The 20,232-nt window shown below is 37.9% G+C and overlaps 1 protein-coding gene across 2 annotated transcripts in view; it reads right to left on the minus strand.

The window, feature by feature from the left end:
- Positions 1-499: 499 nt before the first annotated feature.
- NAV3 (neuron navigator 3) overlaps positions 500-20,232 on the minus strand; it is a gene marked incomplete at both ends in the record, with an annotated part of 264,685 nt that continues 244,952 nt past the window's right edge. For both annotated transcript variants that reach the window (XM_080341267.1, XM_080341266.1), the window contains 12 exons: positions 500-619; positions 2,805-3,008; positions 5,719-5,837; positions 6,497-6,693; positions 7,127-7,198; positions 8,112-8,266; positions 10,199-10,434; positions 11,191-11,359; positions 11,675-11,770; positions 12,434-12,531; positions 15,818-15,992; positions 18,984-19,137. In XM_080341267.1, coding sequence (XP_080197393.1) covers positions 500-619; positions 2,805-3,008; positions 5,719-5,837; positions 6,497-6,693; positions 7,127-7,198; positions 8,112-8,266; positions 10,199-10,434; positions 11,191-11,359; positions 11,675-11,770; positions 12,434-12,531; positions 15,818-15,992; positions 18,984-19,137 — 1,795 coding nt within the window. The remainder of the gene's footprint in view (positions 620-2,804; positions 3,009-5,718; positions 5,838-6,496; positions 6,694-7,126; positions 7,199-8,111; positions 8,267-10,198; positions 10,435-11,190; positions 11,360-11,674; positions 11,771-12,433; positions 12,532-15,817; positions 15,993-18,983; positions 19,138-20,232) is intronic.

A 20,232-nucleotide genomic window follows, 5' to 3' on the forward strand; every position in this document is an offset into this window, starting at 1 on the left:
ATTTTTCATGCAGCACCTCAGGGAAACTAAAGGAAAAAACAAAACAAAACCAACCAAAAAACCAACCAATCAAAAAAAATAATAAAAAAAAAAAAAACAAAAAAAAAACAAACACGAAAGAAGTTGTACTGTAAACTTGTACAGAGAAACAGAGAAAGAGAGAGAGAAACAGAGAGGCAGAGTGAGAGAGAAAGAGGAAAAGGGAAGAAACGTATTCCAGTTTGGCTAACACATGTGAAATCTGCTTAGATGCCCTTGGTCTAGGGCCCTTTCCAGTTGACAATTGGAGTCTCACTTGGCTCCATAGGTATTGAAATGCCTTGAAATTAAACCAATTCAAGCTTTCCACTTCAATTTTTCTTCCTGACTTTGCAGTTACGTCTCCTGCCTACCTACAACACACCGTTCTTACTCAGCGACCTCGGCGTGCTGCTTTAATACTGGCAGTGGTCTAGTGGAAACAGGTTTTACCATAATCCTCCACCAAGGTTTGTCCCTTTCATAGAGTTGATTCAAGGGATGAATCCAAAATGTCATCATGGTGGCTGGTGCTATCACTGTCACAGCTTTGTGCGCTTGAATAGTTGGCTGCCTCTTGAAGCCTCATTAGCATATTCATCTGAAAGAAGAAAGCAATGTTTACATAATCTCGTCTCACGTAATGCTGCAGTGACCGTGTTAAAATTTAATTAAGCTCCCTTGCCGAATGAGGTGTGCTAGTATCTAGCTGAGGGGACCATACAAAAGGATTTCAGGCAGGGCAGGGTGTCAGTGGCTCCTTCTGGCACCCTTTTCATTGCCGTCTGATCTTTAAATAGAAATTTAAAGGACCAAAGAGCCAGAGGGATACAATGGAGCTGCCTGATAACTCTCTTTAATTCAGGGGTGAGACTGGCTGCAGCTGCAAGACTGGCAGAGGAAGGAAGTCATATCACAGCTGGACATCTGGGCTCATATTTGGAGGCAGTCAAGCTTCCAGATAAATTTTGGATGGTGTAGACACACTACATCGGAAAAGCAACTGAAAACATAATCACACTAACATACCCCGTCTGCAAGAGAGAGAGACAGGGAGGGAGCGAGAGAGGGGTGGACTGAGGCCAGCTGCTTCATGAAAGAGTCCCATCTGCTGTCGGGGGGCTGACCTCAGCAGGGGAGCAGCAACAGATCCTCCTACCCAGGAGAGGAGAGCACCCACATAATTTGGGGATTATTAGAACCTGAAGTCCATCTGAAAAATCATCAGAAAGCAGCATTAAGCCCCAGAAAATTACTTGGATCTTTGATGCTTAACTTTGTGTAATGATCAGGATTTTATTTATAAAACGTCCGCTTCTGACAGCATGGTCAGGGTTGCAAGTGATGTTGACATCATTTTAATGTTTTTTGAGGAACAAATACACTGTCATTACAAAAAGCCGTTGATGAAAAACCAAAGAGAAAGATATATCCTTGTGTGCTTGTGTGTTAAAAACCTTTTTCCCTTTTGCTCAGGAATCCTTCAATCTGAAGAACTTGTAAAGTTTTCTCCAGGTATTGAACAGCATTTAATAGTCTATAATGCTATTAGATAGATTTTGCAGAAGGTTTAATAGGTATCCATGTTTGCGAATACAGGATACATCCAGTGGGTGTGCAGTACAGCCTTCATGTGAAATGTCCTGTTTCCCCAAGCACGATGTCTCTCTCCCCACTGTGAACTCCACTGCAGGGAGGGACAAGCCCTTCCATTCACAGGTTTCAAATGTCTAATAATTAATCAGGTACAGGTACTACTCACAGTGTAAGGGAGCAAGGGCGACAGGAGGCTAAACTTGAGCTGCCCAAGTATTTTCACATTAGTGGAGGGGACATGTATATGCTGTAAGCCTGGCTGATGCAATCACTGGCAGGCCAAATAACTGGGTGAAACAATCACCCCAGAGCTTATGGACTGGAGACAGGGGGTCAAATGAGGTGATTTTCTATACTTCTTCAGGATGCCAGGTCTGGTTTTGGATACCAAACACTTCAGTGAAGCTGAGAAGTCATTTTCTTAGCACTGATAAGAGTCAAATGCACTTTCCTCTGAGAAATTCCCTTTTCTAAGGGTTGCCTGTATTGCAGGAGTAAAGTTCTCTAAAATGGTATTTAGAATTGTGATAAAGGCAATCTATAGAGAAAGCACTATACAAGAATAGCAGTTCGATATATGCAATTTAATAGTTCATTATTAGAGGAAGCAATGGTAAACCCAAACGTCTGGGATCATATTTAAATAAAACAATGCATGGCACTGAGGGAAATCAACCTCTTATCTTTTAACGCCACCACACTTCCATTCCTTTTACAATAAGACTGTATAACAGTCATCAGTTATCTTGAAATGTTCTCAGGAACAGGAGGATAGCTGTCTGATTTGCATTTCTGCTAAATTCTGTATGACAGACAAGTTATATAATGTGAGTTTCTCAGTCCTTCATTTGTAGAATGTAGATGAAGGACTGTCCAACCTGGGAAGGTGTTTTCAGAATGAACTCATTAAAAAGTTGTTGAAGAGTGGTACCCAAATATTGTAATGGCACATTTCTGGGCAGATGAGAGATGCAAACAATTTAAGGACATATTAACACGGTGGTGATACCTACCCTCTTGCTAGATTTACCTTTTATTTTCAACCTTTTTAATAAATTATAGTAGGATTCATTTTAAAAGCCCATTTTGGGGTGGGTATACACCATTTTTTTTTATTGTACAGTGTACAAGTTCACATCTGATGGTGAAATACCTACTGAAAAGCCTTTTCCCCAAAGTTTAAATCTTACCAGGGGATCCCCTTCTGTATCAGTCTGTGGAACATGCTTTGAAGTTGTTCCTTCCTTTGCTGATGCATAACCTTCATAACCAACATCTTCTGGTCTCAACTGAAGTAGCGATGGCCACTCATGCTGTAGAGATGCAGAGCTCCATGGGTAGGTATCAGCTACCCACTTGGAGGGATCCTCCCAGGGTGCTCTCTTACCATACATCTGTATTGTGGATACAACACAGGTAAGTATCCTACAGAGTTTTCAGTACTGGTTGTAAGAGCAGGCAAGAGTCATCAAAAACCATCTAAATAATTCTAGTAAGTGGTTTGCTTTCAAAATTTGCTCAGCACTCAGATATGATAAGACATTCAAAAGACATCATCTCCATTAATGCTCCTTCCATACACAGAATGGCTGCAAGGTGGAAAGCAATCAACTAGTGATACTTGTAGGCAAAGCTGGAGCCACGAGTTTTTGATATGATGTGAAATGAGACCTTTAGGTAATTTGCTTAAGGCATATCAGTGAATCTAACTCAGCCCAATCTAAGATATTCAAGTTAATTGTATTTTGTTTGAAGGGAATTAGGAAGTGCCAGTACAGCTTGTTCTCTTCTCCCAGCAAAATAGGATGCAGAAACAGACCACACCTTAAGTTTGAGATCTTTCACAAAGTTAAGAGAAGAAATTCACAAAGGATAGGTTTTCCCTACTGTCAAGCACAAAAATGCTCTGGAAGGAGAAAGAGGAAGGAAGAATAAGAATATTGTAAGATTAGGAGATGTGGTAGCTTCCTCATTAAAATGCACCCTTCTCGACCTTGCTGTTCACAACCAACATGTTAACTGAGAACGTCTTGATTGCTGATTTAGAGATTTCCTTTAGCTGTGACAATGACACATTGGGTTGGGGAGCCAGTCACCAGGGCCTTCTGTAATTTCTCCTAGCTCAAAGAGCCTCACACAATCCAAGCAGAAGCATAATGTTGGCAGGGCATACACTCATGGAGCATTTAGATGGGCTGCGCTCCTAAAGGGAGTAAAACAGTGAAGGATTTTAGTGGTAAAGCCAGAGAGATGAGTTGTGCTTATCACTGCAACACCTGCTCCCAGGCACTTGCTGAATCCAGAGCTCCAGGATGGGCAGCCAAGTTGCCTATATTACTATGCACAGAGATAATCAGACTCCTTCTGCCCTACACAGAGACTGGGCTGCTAAAATAAGCCTAAATAAGCCAAGAGGAAATGTTTCTCAGGGAGGTAGCAGGCTCACTCCTAGCTGTGGGCAGCACTTCCCCTCATCTGAGATTAACAGTGATTAAATATTTTCTGGAATCTGGTACAAGGCTTGTAAATTCAGTGTCTGACAAATGAGTTTGCAAAGTACTGGGCTAGAAAGCCATTTGCTACCCACCCTTGGTTTCAGAAACATCTAATTATATCATAAAAAAGATTTCTGTTTATTATTATTAATGTTATTTTATGGAAGCCATCCAAAGCAGCAAAAAATTGGAAAGGTTCATGAAACAACATATTTTCTTCTATATGCTGCCATCTTCTGCTCCAGAACTGAAGTTCTCCTTTAAGTAGATACCCTGTATACTTGGGAAACTATGAGCATGGAGAATATAACTTCATTTTTATAGCTGATCTAAACAAACACTGTTAATCTCACCCTGGCTGTTCTATCAGATCTTTGGCAGCTTTTTGCACAAGGCATAAACACTCTGTAATTCACAGAGAGATAAGCAGTTTTAGGAAAGTGTGAGATATTCAACAGGCAAGATTCTAAACCTCCATAGCATCAGAATGTCACTATGTCAATACAAGGTGATAAAGAAACCACAGCTGCTTACAAGGTTCTTTGACTAGACCATAACAATCCCCTCTGTACTGTGCAGTAATTTATTTCCGTGTCATGTGTGGCAAAAAACTGCCTTTCCACAAAATGTCTTTCCAGAGGGCATACAGTCGCAGTGCATAATAGAAAATGGAAAAGGAAGAAAAACAAATTAAAAGGGAAAAAAAAAAGGATTATTTTTGAGATTTAGGTTCGCTCCAAAGGTGTGGAATGGTGTGGAACCTTAATCTATATGGGACAGCTTACAGCGCTGTCTACGACACATCCATTTGTAGTCCTCTTTCTATTAAAGCAGAAGAAATGTTAATAGTTCATTAACAGCCAACGGAACTGCTCCTAACACTTAGCTCTGGAGGTAACTGTGGAGCACTTTGATCTCATGGTACTGTTACCCAAAATGAGAATTAGAATCTGGAGGAAATCTTAGCACATATAGAGAAAGAAAAAAAGGAGAAAAAAAAAAAAAAACCTATGGGAAATAGATGCAGGGTTGCAAGATAAAATGACAAAAAGGGACAGACATTCATGCTCAGTACGGCCAAATGGTAAATTACCTCAACCTGGTTAGGTAAGGCTATTTTTGTTTGTTTGTTTTCTGAATGGTGAAAATATCACAAGCTTTCCTCTACAAGCCTGGGTGCCTACATGTGTATGTAGGTGGGAGAAGATTAGGCAGACCAAAGATATTTTCTTGCAACAGTGTAAGGGTGATTAACTCTTCCATGTAGGGGTAGGGTGATACTGCCTTGACACAGCGAGGCCATCTGAGCTATATTTAGTATTACTGTGAACTCTTTAAACAGTGGAAAAAGGAGAACCTTCCTCCAGCCACAAAGGAGAAATCCTGTTCATAAAGTACAAGCTATGCTAGTACTGGAGCAGACAAAGCCAAATCATATATCAAACAAAAAAACAGGTCAAAAGGAGTCCAAGGCTGATTTCTATAAGCCCTCTACAAATTTTCTTCTTACAAACATGACAGCATTTATACTTGGATGCATTGGTTGAAAGTAGCTTCGAGAAAGCCTATGAAACTAATTTTAAAAAATGCTGGGAAAAAAATGTCATACCTGAAGTCCTTCTCTCACAGCTTCCAGAAGATATGGCACCAGGGAATAGTTCCAGAGGTCTGTGAACCACACTCTGGAGCCATCGACATCCATGGGACAAGGCAGGAAGAGACGAGGGCCTGAAAAGCCAAGTGGTGTATTCAAAAAGTAGAACTAGAGAGTATGCTGAAAATGATCTTCACAAAATTGAAAAAGTAGTATTTGAGTAAACTCAAGTGAAGAGAATGTTAATACAGGACTAAGAAAAGGGAGTTATCAGTCTCTCATTCTTAATAATGAACTAGTGTCATGTTATCCAATTCTAGGGCCTGATGAACACAAGTTTTACAGACAAAATTATGTAAAAGGATGACTTCTTTTCTAACATAACTATTCCACTATAAGACTTCAGATGCATGTATATCTCCCATCTGCAAGCTTGCTGAACTGTCCAAGTGGTTTTATCGCTGTAATTATACTGCAGTTTGAAAGTAGAGAATAAATCAAATAAAATATAAGCTTAGGAAAGTTGCTATTGAGGTAATTTTTTCTAAATTTAGCTTTCTAAAATTATTATAATTTACTTGAAAGTCTTCAGCAATCAAGGCAGAAATATCACCAAATACATTCTTTCTCATTAAACTTTCCATTTTCATTTCAATCTTGCTGGCAACTAGACAAATTCCTCACACTAGAGGTGCTTCCTATTGAGAGATGACAACTTTTAAAAAGTTAACATATACTTCACAAATGTGTAAAATTCTCAGCCTGCTTCCCCATTTCAAGCAACTTGACTCACCAATGGTTACATCTGATGAGCTGTGTGTTTCTAGGAAGCTGTTGAGATGATGCCATGTTTTGGGGATCCAGTCAATGATTTTGATGAGCTCATTATTGCGGATGTTCCTTTCTATTTCAGTCTCAATCAGTTTCCTTCTCAGATATCTGCCCAAGAAACCTTTAACAGGCTCTGTATGATTAGCACACAGCACCCACCTGAGTAGAAAGGATAAATACAATAGTAGTAATGAATAGCAAACATTGTTTCCTCTTAAACATATAGATGAAGGTAATGTCACAGGCTTCTGAGTCTTACTAGTCAAAAAGTACAAAATGGCTACAATATACCATGTTATTGCCCACTGCTACAACACAACTGTCACAGGTTTCAGCAGGAATTCAAGACATTGCTGAAGACAAATGTGATGCAAGAATGCAATCATCTTCAGCAACTTGCTAGAGGTGCCAGAAAGTATCTGATTTCTTTCATCATTCCCCACCACCATTCAGAGACCCATCAATAAAGAAGAGACACAGAAGGTAAAACACACTGCTGTGGCAAGACACAAGATCAATGATTGTCAAAGAACTGGGCTGAGAAGCTGTGAGCTGTGCAAATGCAGACACAGTAAACATAGTGTGAATGTACCTGAAATTGTGATGCAGCTCCAGATTTGGTGAAGAAGAAACTCCCTGGTTCATGGTTCCAATAATATAGGGACTGAAAAGAGAAAAGTAATAGTTTTTGTTGAGGGAGAATCCACTCAGATGATTCAGAGAATATTCTTTCTTCTTATCTGCATTACATCAATTTGTAAAAGATTTTCTGGATGTATTGTAGTCTTAGATTTAAAATATTTCTGAGGTGCACTATTTTTAAAAAATGTTTATTCTTGTATGATTTCCCACTCTCCACATTTGTAGTTTACTAGCACTCATTTGTAATAAAGAAATAAATGAGCAACCCTGTCCTCATGTACCTCATAATTTTTCAGTAGGCTTAGAGTTTGAATTTCAGAAGCTAGTGAATCTCACAAGTAACACATAGCATGCAGTGATTTTATGAAAGGAAGTCCCTATGATGGCTCTTTAACTGCAGAAATAGCCAATGTTGTATGTCAGTAAAAGTTCCAGAAAACATTATTTTTATTCTTCCTTGGCAATAAAGGACAGCCAGCAAATTTCTACTCTACTATAGAAAAGCTGTAGGAAGTGCAAGTTTTCCATATATACAGCTGTTCCTGTTCATGGGTTCACATGTATCCCACATTCTACTATTATGAAGTGCATTTCTTCTTACTATCTCATAAGCTGTCCTCATGATACTAATGAGCTTGTGTGATCTGGCAGGACAAAAGGGATAAGAGCCTAAATCATTCAAATGTTTAAGTACATTCTTAAATTCTGTGGTATATTTGCATCTCACTGGGATGCATGTGAGTCTTATAACTAAAGTGAAGCAGACACCTAAGTACTTGGCTAAAGAGGATCAAAATTATTCAAGTGCATAAGGACTTCGCTGACAGCCTAGTCTATGTTCCCACTGGTACATTTTATTTTGCAAAGTAACAAACAGTTTTTACTGTTTTAATTGCAAAAGGCATGTGAAAGGGGAGAGAAGAGCCACTACCCACCATTTATTGTATTTACAATTGAGGAAACCATTGAAGATGTCACTTAGTGAACTGATGTGGTGGAGGTTATCAAGAATTACGACCACAGGGAGGTCAGCACCATTGTTGTCAGCACTGCACTGTTCAGCTAGGTTTGCTAGGTATTGTCGCAGATCCTGTAGCAGAATTAACAAGAAAAGCAGAAAAGATTAACTCAATTAGACCATAGATGAAATTTCAGTGGAAAAGATTTTCCTAAAGATAAAAGAGGCTGCTATAGAGTTTCCCCACTGTGGATCATTGAGCTGGATCAGCACATGCAGGAAGAACAGCTTCTTCGATAGGGGAACATTGAAACCACATGCTAGGGAAAAGAAAGACACTAAACATAAGGCAAATACTGAAGCGTACACATTCCCATTTAGTGGATACAATTGCATTTAGTGGATACATTCCTTAGAAACCTGCTGATAAAATGTCTTCTCTTCGGTGGAAAGCAGGTTGTAATAAAACATGCCATTCCAATGGGCTAAGATACATTAATTGTTGGACCTCTATTCTCAAAAATGCCATATTTATAAACCAAAAAAACCCCACCATTGTAAGCATCTTGAACTGCTCCTTCAGGTATCTCCTTTCACCACTCTCACTGAGTATCTATTTGACTCTTAGAGGTTACCATATCACACCTCATAACAAATTTTATTGTGTAAATTCTTTTTTTTCTGTCAGCTATCTCTCTGGCTGCCGTTTAGTACTGGAGTAAAAGAGAGCTTTCTATAATCATATTTTTCTCAAAACTTTTTTTACCCTTAAGGGTCTGGGCTAGTCAAGTTTTACAGCTGTATCTCCAGAGCTATCTAATTTTGTCAGTGTTAAAAATGCTCGGTATTACAGACAAAGTTCCTATTGCCATTTTACTTTCTGCATCTGGGAATGGGAACATGCAATCTTTTTTTTTTGTTGTTTTGTTTCAAGAAAGATTTTTGTTTTGCTTTTTATGATCAGGTATCTCTAGAGAAACATCATGATCTTCTTCCATGGAACAGTACCTTCTGTATTTTTCAAATATACTTGGTATTTGAAAATGTTTGTTTTTTCTTTTTTATTAGAAATTCAAAAATAAAATTCTATATAAATCTTAATAGAAACAAAAGACAAGGAAAACGAACAAACAGAAATAACAACAACAACCAACCAACAAAACCTCCCCAAACAAGCAATTCACCACAAATCCAAAAGCTTGCTCTTTCATGAGACAGTTTTAATTATAAATGTATACGATATAACAATAAAACATCCCTTGCCAAAGTAAATGGCATCACAAATCCTCTGTATAAAGAAAGTGAAAAGTGGAGTTTTTACTGTGATGGTCCTCTTGCCCCTTTGGGATCTCTATGTTCTTCCTTCTTGTGTTATGTTAATGTTTATTATGTTCTGTGCAAATCCGTAAGCTTTGGGCAAAACCTTACATTTTCTTTTCCCTGGGCACCAAGTTAGGAGTATGCCCAATTTAGGACAGGAAGTGAAAAGCATTATTTGTGACTAGCACAGTCGTCATGATAGAAAGTTGATAATCTGAGCTCTGTAAATCACTGTGAATGTGACATGACATGATGTCATTTTAATATGGTCAGCTTCCTGACCAACGCATGTCAGAAACAGTGGCAGCAGATGTATTTATCCAGTGCTGATTTAGAAGCTGAACCCAAGAGAGTAATTCAAAATCCCTATTCTGAAATATTTGGTAATAATAGGCTGCTATTGTCACTATAAAAAAGCAAGTTAGACTTGTATTACTATATATCTAACCTTTCTGACAAAGGAATTACAGACACTCTAAGAATTGAATTTACATAAGAATTTGACTCTGCATTTATCTTTAAGGTGTGTTTCCTCAAGTGGAAGGAAAATTCTGACTTCCTTCACAGTGCATCAGTGGTTAGTTTAGAACAGAAAAGGCTGGTCCCTGTTCCTCACTGGGGTAGGAGACTGAATTCTTGTAGGAAAAAACACTCCCTGAGCAACAAAGTAATATGTCAATTAATAGGACATGCACTGCATCATCACTACAAATCAGACAAGTTATCTTTTCATTTGTGACTTACCTTGCTTGACTTGTGATCTATGTTAAAAGTTGCAATTGCATCCTCGGGTTTTTTTCTGCCAGATTTAGTTATAATATATTCAGCCAACCTGTTAGCTAAATAGGTTTTTCCTGTGCCACTAGGTCCTGACAGAATAATTCTGCGATGCTCCATCAGTAAATTAAAGTACCGCTGGGTAATTGGTTTAGGAATTAATGTGTCAAACACAAAACTGTCCAAACTGTTTTCTTCCACTCCTGGGAAAAAAAAGAAGAGCAAAATGGTGTGTTTTCATCCTTGCTAAGGTATGTATAGGTTTGGCCCAGCATCTGATGGTATCAATGCCATGCTCAGAGCAAAGTAAGGTATTTCCGCCTAAATCAAACTCCTATCAAGTGATTCCTTATTATGGAAATGCTTATATCCTTTTAAAGGGCCAAAAAATTGAACAGTGATAGTGGGATGAGATGGATGGGAGAGATGAAATTAAAATAAGTGTGAAGAGAAGGCTCAGTGAAGCAAAGATGTATGTTTCAGACACTACAGGCAACCATTCAAAAAAAAGGTCAAAGTGACAGCCACAAGGGTTAGCAGTTGTCACATCAATGTATGTGTAGTTCTTCTGAATGCCCCGCGCTCCTCCAATAACTAATCCTGCAGCTCTCTAAATGGATCAATTTTTTCCTGCAGAACTGGATAAGGCATTTATCATAATATCATAATATCATAATCTCTGTTTTGGGGTTGGGGGCTTTGTCAATTTTCAGAAATTTGTACTTTGCTGTAATTTGGCAGTCAGACAGAGAAGGACAGAGATATTCTTAGTTTTACCTCAAAATGCCCCACTGTGTTTGGCATTGTACAATGTCATACAGACAGTTTATGTCATAAATGAGTCCTTGAACTGGAGACAAAATAGAGAAAGGTCAGGTGTAAGGAAAAAAAAAACAGCAGAGATGGGGGAATGCAGCAAAGAACTCTACAATATCTGCAAAATATTCTTGGAGTTTCACCTTTCAGGTTCACAGTGATGACGTTATTGTCTCCAACCAGATATCCACAAGGCAGCAGTTCAGGCACTTCTAGATTATGGGCTCTAGTTACATCCCCTATACAATAGCTAGCAATGCAGTCAGAACTTAAACCCAGGCTAGTAGTTGGATCCACTCGGAAAATATATTCCTGAAATTATACAAAAACAGCATAAGACAGAAAAATAAAAATAAAAATGGTTAATGAATTAAAGCAGTTTGGAAAATATTTTGATACAGGTGGAGTCATTTGATAAGGAGATTCTTGCAGTCACATTCAAAATTCAGACTACAATAATGAAAAAAGAGCAGGAACATTAGGAATAAAGTTTAGTATCGGTGTTAGCTATGTGTCAAAAACCAAATCAAAGGAAAAACTTGGCAAGAGAACCCAATGAATATAGAAGTTTTCTTAAGTGAAAAAGAAAACTGAATTAATACTTGATTTTATTTTTCACTGTCCTACCTTAAAGAGACGTCTAATTACACCATCTAAAATGTCCCACTTTGTTTTTCCGCTGACTCCAATTGATCCTATCAGATATGAACGTGGTTTTTGATCCTGCAAAAAGAGATTTTTGGAAACTGGAGTAAAAATGGTTGTAATCAGTTTTCTATGAAGATTCGTAGTTTTCCCAATTAAGAAAAGTAATAGTATTTAGAATATTAAAATTTACAACTTTGTTAATAATCTCTGTGCCAGAAATAGGTAAGGGTGATATTACTTTGGTACATCCTTATAAGGAAGGAAATACAGTATTTTATTCTGTTCTTAGATTGCATCTGTATTTATAAAGAGCTGGATACAAATAAAAGCTAAATTGTATTGATATTTTTTTTTTTGTAAACAGAACATGAAAAAATAACCATGCGATTCCAAATTGATTACCTCAGTAGCATATTCATAGTTGCACCCTCAGGGGTCCAAGGCATAGATTTAATTTATAACAAGTTTTAAATGGAGATAGTAAGTCCCAGAACTACTTACTACTAATAAAACTGAGAACTGGTAGTGTCTGAGCCACCACAAAAGCAGAAGGAGGCCATATGATGTTAGTCTACAGGGAGTGCCTAGTTACATTGAGCATGGATGACAAAGAGCTGCTGTCTTTAGAGTATTTCCCTTCATTTCCCGGCTGAAAATACTCAAACAAGTTGAGCTACTCTACTGCAAGATTTGTCTGAGCTATAATTCTGTGTCCAGACCTCTGAGTTATGAACTTACCTTGGCTCGACTATAGCCTTTGTTTATAGTGACTAAAATTTTCACGCTATGACCTTCCTTGTGGAGTGCTCCATCACTGACATCATCCAACAAAATATCTGCAATAAAAGAAGGGAAGGATCAACCTGGCAAATCACATCAGTTAAGTTCACATCATCAGTTCAATATTTTTTCAAAGGGGTTTTCAGTTAAAAAGAAAGGCTTCCATCCCAACAACTTGCAATCATTTTAATCTGTACTTATTCATAATTCACCTTTTCTATTGGAGATTAAAAAAAGTTAGAATTTGTCAATTTTTGAAACCATATTATGAGCTTTAATCATGTACAAATTAATAGGGATCCCATAAATAAATTCTTGTATTATAGTCTTGCCTTTCTTTTCTTCTTGAAACTTGCTCAAAATTACATCTACAAGGCAATGTTATTTAGAACCTAAATTAAGTTTATATCTTTGAGCACTCATTGTGTCCTTTAGAATACTCTAAGGGGACAAGCAACAAATCCTTGTGCTACTGCTTGCAGCTAAGTAAAGTGGCATTTTAATTTCTCTTTCCAGATGATTTCTCTACCTTCTATACACATAGCATAGATAGTCTTTTTTTAGCCCCACAATACAGGCTTACAGAGTAGCCATTAGGAAAACCACTCTGCCATCCTCCAGAATATGGGACTTTATATTCAGCCATTTCCCTAAGAAAAAAATTCATTTTTCTTGGAGGTAAAGAGTAATTTTGGTCTGCTCTGTGCCTCTGTTTCTACCTCTTCTCTAACTCCTAAAATGAGAAAGTAGAAGAATGTATTTCTTAACTGAAGGCTGAGCCTACAACTTTATTGCAAGGGATAAAACTGCTATCTTCCTCTAGAAGTTCTCTCAGAGATTTTCCTGCATTTAAACTATCAAATTAGGACAGATTATGGATTTTCATTTTCTTCAAAGGCCAGCACAGTAATCCACTACCCTAGGTTCTGCTCGTTCTTATTGTGGTGATTAAAGGAAAGCATCAACTTCATGTCAGAGTCTACACAAGGTCAGATTTCACCCAAATTAAAGAAGGTGCCAGTAAAAGTCAGTCACTTGCTCAAAGGAAAACCAAATAAGATTTATGAATATTATTTCAATTAATGTATTAAAAATCTTCATGTAAAATGTTAGGCAGTTTACATCCTGGTCTAGAAATAAGATTCTGCTTTTTTTCTGCCTTTTTTTTTTTTGAACAGATTGAACGAAGAATCATTTTTATTGTGAGCATAAACAAATCCATGCTTGTTTTCTTCTTGGTGGTCAGTTTTTGTGTGCCACCAACACTGAATATTTCACTTCACTGTTTTTCAGCATATTTGACAAATCTTAAGAGTTTCCATAATGTCACAATTCATCTGAGGGCAATTTATAATATATCTGATCCACCTGTGAAATTTTTCGGTCTCTAAATGACCCTCATGTAGCCTTCTAAATACCTTTTTCTGTAAGTCTCTAGGAATGAAGCACCACTCTATGGCTATAAAAAAACTCTACTTTCTACTAGGAGCTCTTTCTCTTGCTGACACAAGTGGCTGAGAAGATGCCCAAGGGGTCTCACTTCTTTTTGGTTCTAACTGTTTCGATTACCTCCTGCCAGCCCTCCTCCTTGGGTCCACTGTGGTGGCTCTGCCTCACTTCTTGTCTGAGCTCTGGCATCCTTTCCACCAGACAGCCCAGCCAGACTCTTGTACTAGTCTTTGTTTGCTGCTCTTTAATCCAGTGACTGAAATATGGGTGTCTATGGCGGCTGAGCCCCTCCTCAGTTTGTCACTCATATCTATCTGGAGGAGATGGTTGTACCTTTAAGAAGTGACAGTGGATAGCTTTGGTCATTTCCAGACGACCACTGGAGACACTGGCCTCGCAGATAGTGCCATGCCATTTTTTAATACGATGAGCCAAAGCGCTCGTTCACTCTCTCAGATTAGTCCCCAGCGTGATTAACTTCTCCATATCTCAGGGACTTTTGTTAAATACTGCTCCAGCTGCCACAGAAATCCCACAAGACTTGGTAGGAAAACTGCCATCCTTCCAAGTTCTCTGGCATGGCAACAAAATGATACTCACAATGATCAAAAAGTCCAGATTCATAATCAAATAAAATCCTCCACTACTCATTAGGCACCCTGATTTCTTTAATTTCTTATAACCAAAAGTAATTACTTTGCATGCTAGAAAAACATTTAGAACCAATAACACAGAAAATTATATAAAGCTTATATTATGTTTATTCCTTTATCTAGACAGAGTTAGCACCAAGCAACAAAGTGCTAATAGCTGCTACTCATGAAAGAGATTCTACAATTAGCATTTTGAAAAAAATTCTGTTCTGAGGGGTTTTTTTTATTTTTACTGTGTGTGGATGTGTGACCATAGCTTAACTTTTTAACCCTGTTTTAGCAACACTACATTGTCTACTGAAGCGCAGCTCAGACTCATTCATTCTAAAAGTTAAACCTGCCAAAAAATGTAGGCTGGAATGTAAATAAAAAATATACCAATTTTTCGTATAGAATCTGATATTAACCAGAAGAAATATTAAAGTATCTGTGTAATCAATAAGTGGCAGGATATTATGACTAACTGCCAATCCAAATTGTAGTCAAGCAGTTTGGCACATTCCCAGCTGTACTCTTGCCTAGACTCTTTCTACAATTAGGCACATTTTTATTGCTTCCAGAGACTGCATTATACTTTCTGTGGAATGCTGCCTTGCTTCTGCTCTGCTCCCAATTCTAATGTTAGAGACAGCACTTCTGTTTCTTGGCTACGTTATCAAAACAAGTGTAGAAGGCTTATTATAATAATCTCTATGGCATGGAAAATAATCAAATGTTAACGTTCAGGATGTGGACTGAAGTTCTGCTTGCTTTCTCTCATTCACAGAAGACAATGAGAGTGCTTAATAAGCCAGGCAGGCTTTGGCTCCTGTGATAAATGGAGAATTGGTCCAACAGGCTAACTAGCTATATCACATTAAAAAAAATGTAAGGGATAAATCTGAGACCACCTTCTGCTCCAGCTGCAAATACGAAGTGAAGTTAAGGGACCTAACTGAATGATAAAAGATCTGTAAACAAAAGAGAAAGTTTCATGTTCTATGCTCACATTTTTCTCCTACGGACAAGAGAACATATCTATAGAGTTGTTATGTATACTGCAACAGATATTTCCCTTTTCAAACAAATTGTAAACTAGATAACCAAAGCCTAGTTAGATAACTAGGAAGGCAGTGTCACAGCTAGGAACTAAGCAAATATCATGAACAATCTGTTACTATTATTCAGCAACTTCTAAAAGCTACATTTTCAGAAATGAGTAACACCGTTCTTCCTTAAAATATGCTCAAAATATGGTTACCTGATGTAACGGATTCTGTGATGTTTAAATTGTTCAAAGAAAGTCCTAGTGACTGCCGTGATGAAGAAGATGATGTGCTGCTTGAAGACTCTGATGAAGGCCGGGCAGGCTTTCCAGTATTTCCAGTCTCTGCCTTTAAACGATCATTTTCAGCTTTCAATATCTCAATTTCATTCTGTATTCAAAAGAAATCAGCATCAAAACACAGGAGGTTATTCTTTCAGAAAACCACTGGGGATGGCTATTCTGGTGCTTGCTGTTTGCCTGCAGGAACTAACCGGTTTACCACTTTCACAGCAGTATGTAATGTAGCTCGATATATCAGAAGTTCAACCCAGTCAGTGAAAACTGGGTTGCCTTCACTTCTGAAATGAAGGTGGAAAGCCCCTATAGCCTTGTTTTAGATTTTTTTTTTTTTTTTCCCTCGAAACACTTCCTAAACAACATAACTTTCAAGCTTCTGTGTTTATTGTATAGTTGACCATAATACAAGCATGGTAAAAACTTTCCCAGCTATCCCCACTTTTATAAGCTACTTTTAATTGTCAAATATCTTAGGTCAGAGTCAGTTAAGAAAGTAATTGTTAAAATCTTAGACATGTCAATGTTTCCTAAGTAACAGAAAATTATTACTGCCATTGAGTGTAAAATTTAAGCAGTAACTTCACAGAGGAAAAATGAAATTAAAACTGAAAAATTAGAAATTGATATTTTAACAGCTTCATAACCCTTCTTGCTATCAGAGAAGACTTTTTGATCATTCAAACATGGGACTGTTCGCATAATGGCCAGCAAATGCTTTTTGATGAAAACATATTGTGACACATGAATCAGAACAACTATGAATTTTTTTAGCTAAATCCTCTGTGGTGCCAAGTGATTATTGAATGTACAATAATAAAATGAAAACTTAGCCTGAGAACAGCCTCGTACCAGTTAAATCTAGCTTTCAGTCACTTCATGAAGCACAGTACAAAGCAACTGCTTATTCTTGCAGATGGTTTTGCACATCAAATTTAATTCCACATTCACTAACACTCAGTATAAAAGTCCTATTCTTTTATGAAGAGCTGTTGAGCTACATTATACAACTAAAAACATGCAAGATAGCATCACAAAAAAACCTGTAACAGCTATAAAAAAGATTAGACCATATAGACAAAGGTCAGGAGACAGTAAAAGGGAAGGGACAAGCCAGCAAAATAGTGACAGAAGGTAACAGATGAATGCACCAGCTTAGCCCAGGGTTCAAATCAGGAACTATGAGGAAATGAGTCATGCAACCTCTATGTACTCTGCCATTTATGCTAATTACAAAACTTTTAGCGGTCTTCCATCCAGCCGAGGTTTAGATTTTTAAGGTCCTTTGAATACACAGAGTGTTCATGTATCATTCCCACCGATTCTACTTTTTTACCATACCAATCCTCATCAGTTCTTCTAAGTGTCACAGAGTTTGGCAACTCCAAGGTGGATGTCTGTCCTTTTGGGAAAACTTCAGAAGAAGTGGTGGTTACCAGCAACATCATCTGAACTAATCATCTGTGCCCAGCTTTGGTGAAAGTAAAATGTTGGAGGTCTGTGGCTACAGCAGACTAGTCTCTCTGAGGAGTTCACCTGGTTTAGGCACTCATATCCCAGTGTGAGACTGTCGTCAGCTCATAAGCCTTCGTGTCCTGTTCTCTACCATTACAATTAACTGTATTCTATCCCTTACAGTTCCTAAAAACTCTATAGTGGCTCCAGATCAAAAGTTTTACTTATGTCTGGACAACTGAAACCCATATTTATGGACCAGTTCTTGATTATTCTTCCCTGTAATTGAAGTTCAGCCAAATATCCCACAGCAATGTTGGCACTTAGTAGTGTGAGCACCTGGTGGGATGGTGTGTACCATAGACATTTAAAGGTGTGACCGAGACTGCTATAGGCATGGTATAAACAAAGAGGTCTAGAAAAGCCATCAGGCACACCAAATTTGGTAATTATAAAATCAGCCCATATGGACATCTATAAAAAAGTGCCTACAGGTGCCCCTGACCTAGGTACCCAGCACCCAGCAATTCAGCTGACAAGCCACTGAGGCTGGATTCAGCTGTGTAAATGTGGGTTTCCAGTGTCATTGTCAAGATGGCCTTCCATGGGTTGAATGCTTAACCTGAAAGTCCTGTGCTGATGCAAATACCTGAAGCGAGATCAAATGTTAATAGGCACCTGTGCTCAAATAACTCAGTTTCACCCTCTACACCTATCTCAGGATGATTTTAGGATAGCTCTCTAGGCCCCACTACTGCAGGACTAAAACTCAATTGACTGCAGCAAGAGTTTACCACCTTGCTCATACCTAGACATCTAAATGTAGCTGTCATAGTCGCACCCTGAATCCCCATGCCATGGCCTTGATTCTGTTTCCCAGATATAGTTTATATTTCCTTCACAGATGCCCTAGGTTTCTCAACTGCCATTCCAGAAGGGCCCAAAGCTACTGAAGGACCTATGTCAGACTGTGCAGATGTTGTAGATACTTTTGGACACCCAACATGACACTAGACACCTGTATGTGGGCAACAGAGCTGAGTCCCACACAGCTCCGTACTCCACTGAAGAACACTGCCATTCTTTCTGCATCATTTTGGCCTCATGAAAGGGAAAGTCTTCTGGTGAAAAATATGTTCAGGAAGGATTCCAAGCAGTGTCACAAAATAACACAGTGAAATTTTAGTGATGTTGGATACAATAATTTAGTTCAATTTTACACACTTTGCTTCTGCAAGCCACAACTTGGTTAGGAATCAGAGATGATGAAAGAGTATGAACATATATCCCCACTCCCTACATGGCACAAGAATGTAAAGCTCTGTAGAAATCTCTTCAATGAGCTTGTCTGTCATGTTGCTTTTCCTCAGTCATAGGGTTTAACCAACATACTTTGGGGAGGAATTATGTCTCCTTCCATATCTCAAAAACATTATAGCTATTAAAACAAAGGCTAAGAATATCAACATTATTATTACTAGGTGAATGTTTATCATACCAATCCTTTGGAAGTGCTGTCAATCTAGCAATTTACTTCGTATTAGCTTTTTTCTGGTACCTGGAACAAAGTACTGGGAAAAGAAATACCTTCAGTGTGCACCACTGTCATCAATTAAGCTACTGCACTGACCTGCATGCGGTTCATGGCTTCCCGAATCTGATCCAGATGATGTGCAGAGCTGAGGGCTTCAAGGCGAATGTCTGTTAATTTTAGCTCTTTCTCCCTCAGCTCACTCTTTAGCTGAAGAATAATTTCAGCCTCTGCCTCTGTGCACTCACAGATCCTAAAAAGGAGCAGGAAACAGGTAAGAGATTAAAGGAAGGTTCTTCCCCCAAAGCGGTGTCATTACTACATATTAAAGTACAGAAAATGCTTGCTAGTGGTGAAACCTATGAATGAAGTAAGAATCTTATCAAAGAAACATGAAAAGGCTCAAATTGCAAATTAAAAAAGGAAAAAAGTCCCTCACCAGATGAAATTATTATCTTGCTTTATAACTTTCCAGTTTAGTTAGATAGTTCACTATGATGAAAAAAAGTTGTTAAAAACTTTTCAGAAATCTCTTTTTTATGAGTGTGTATCACCCATTGGTTTTATTTTATATCTGCATGATTTCTTTGGTGCAAAGTTAGGCTTTTCCTAAGTAGCAACAGTCAGAACTGAAGTATTCTGTTTAAACTGCACTACAGGTATTTGTTCTCTGTTAGGCACTAACAGTTTTCTCTGTTTTGAACAGTACACAAAGAGACAGTCCTTGACTTCATAATCTAGAAGATTTTAATCTATTATGGTTTTGATTTGTGATGGCTGACTTTTTTTTCTTATAGTTTGTCATTTCCTAAAGCATGGTGTCTAAAATTATGTGTTTGATTTTTTTTATTATTTCTTTTTTTTTTTTTTCTTGAGGACTGAATTAAAAGTGATCACCATGTGATTATTTTTCTTAAGCATTAATTTTAAGGGAAGAAACCATTATATTGTGAGAAAACATCAAAACATGACTGGCCCAGGGCCCCAGCAGCTGTCCAGTCCTCATGTCAGATCGCTTTGCCTCCATGTGTTATCAAACCTACATCTGTTGCCCAATGGAATGAGTAGAAAATAAAACACGGAATTTTTGCTACATTGTTATACTAAGCAATATTTTCAATCAATTCAGCACATGTTATTTGATCCTTATTACTCTCACTATAAATAGTTAATATTTGCGAACAATTTAAAAATGAAAAATATTTTATAATAATAAGTATTATTATTATTATTGATTATTGCTACTAATATACAAACAAGAAACAGAGGTTGAATTTTAATTGCCAGAATGCATGCAAATGCATTTTGGGAAAGAAGATGCAACACTCTCCAGGTCAGCAGTTGGGTA

This window comes from Nesoenas mayeri (genome assembly GCF_963082525.1).
Source record: "Nesoenas mayeri genome assembly, chromosome: 1".
Lineage (NCBI taxonomy): Eukaryota > Metazoa > Chordata > Aves > Columbiformes > Columbidae > Nesoenas > Nesoenas mayeri.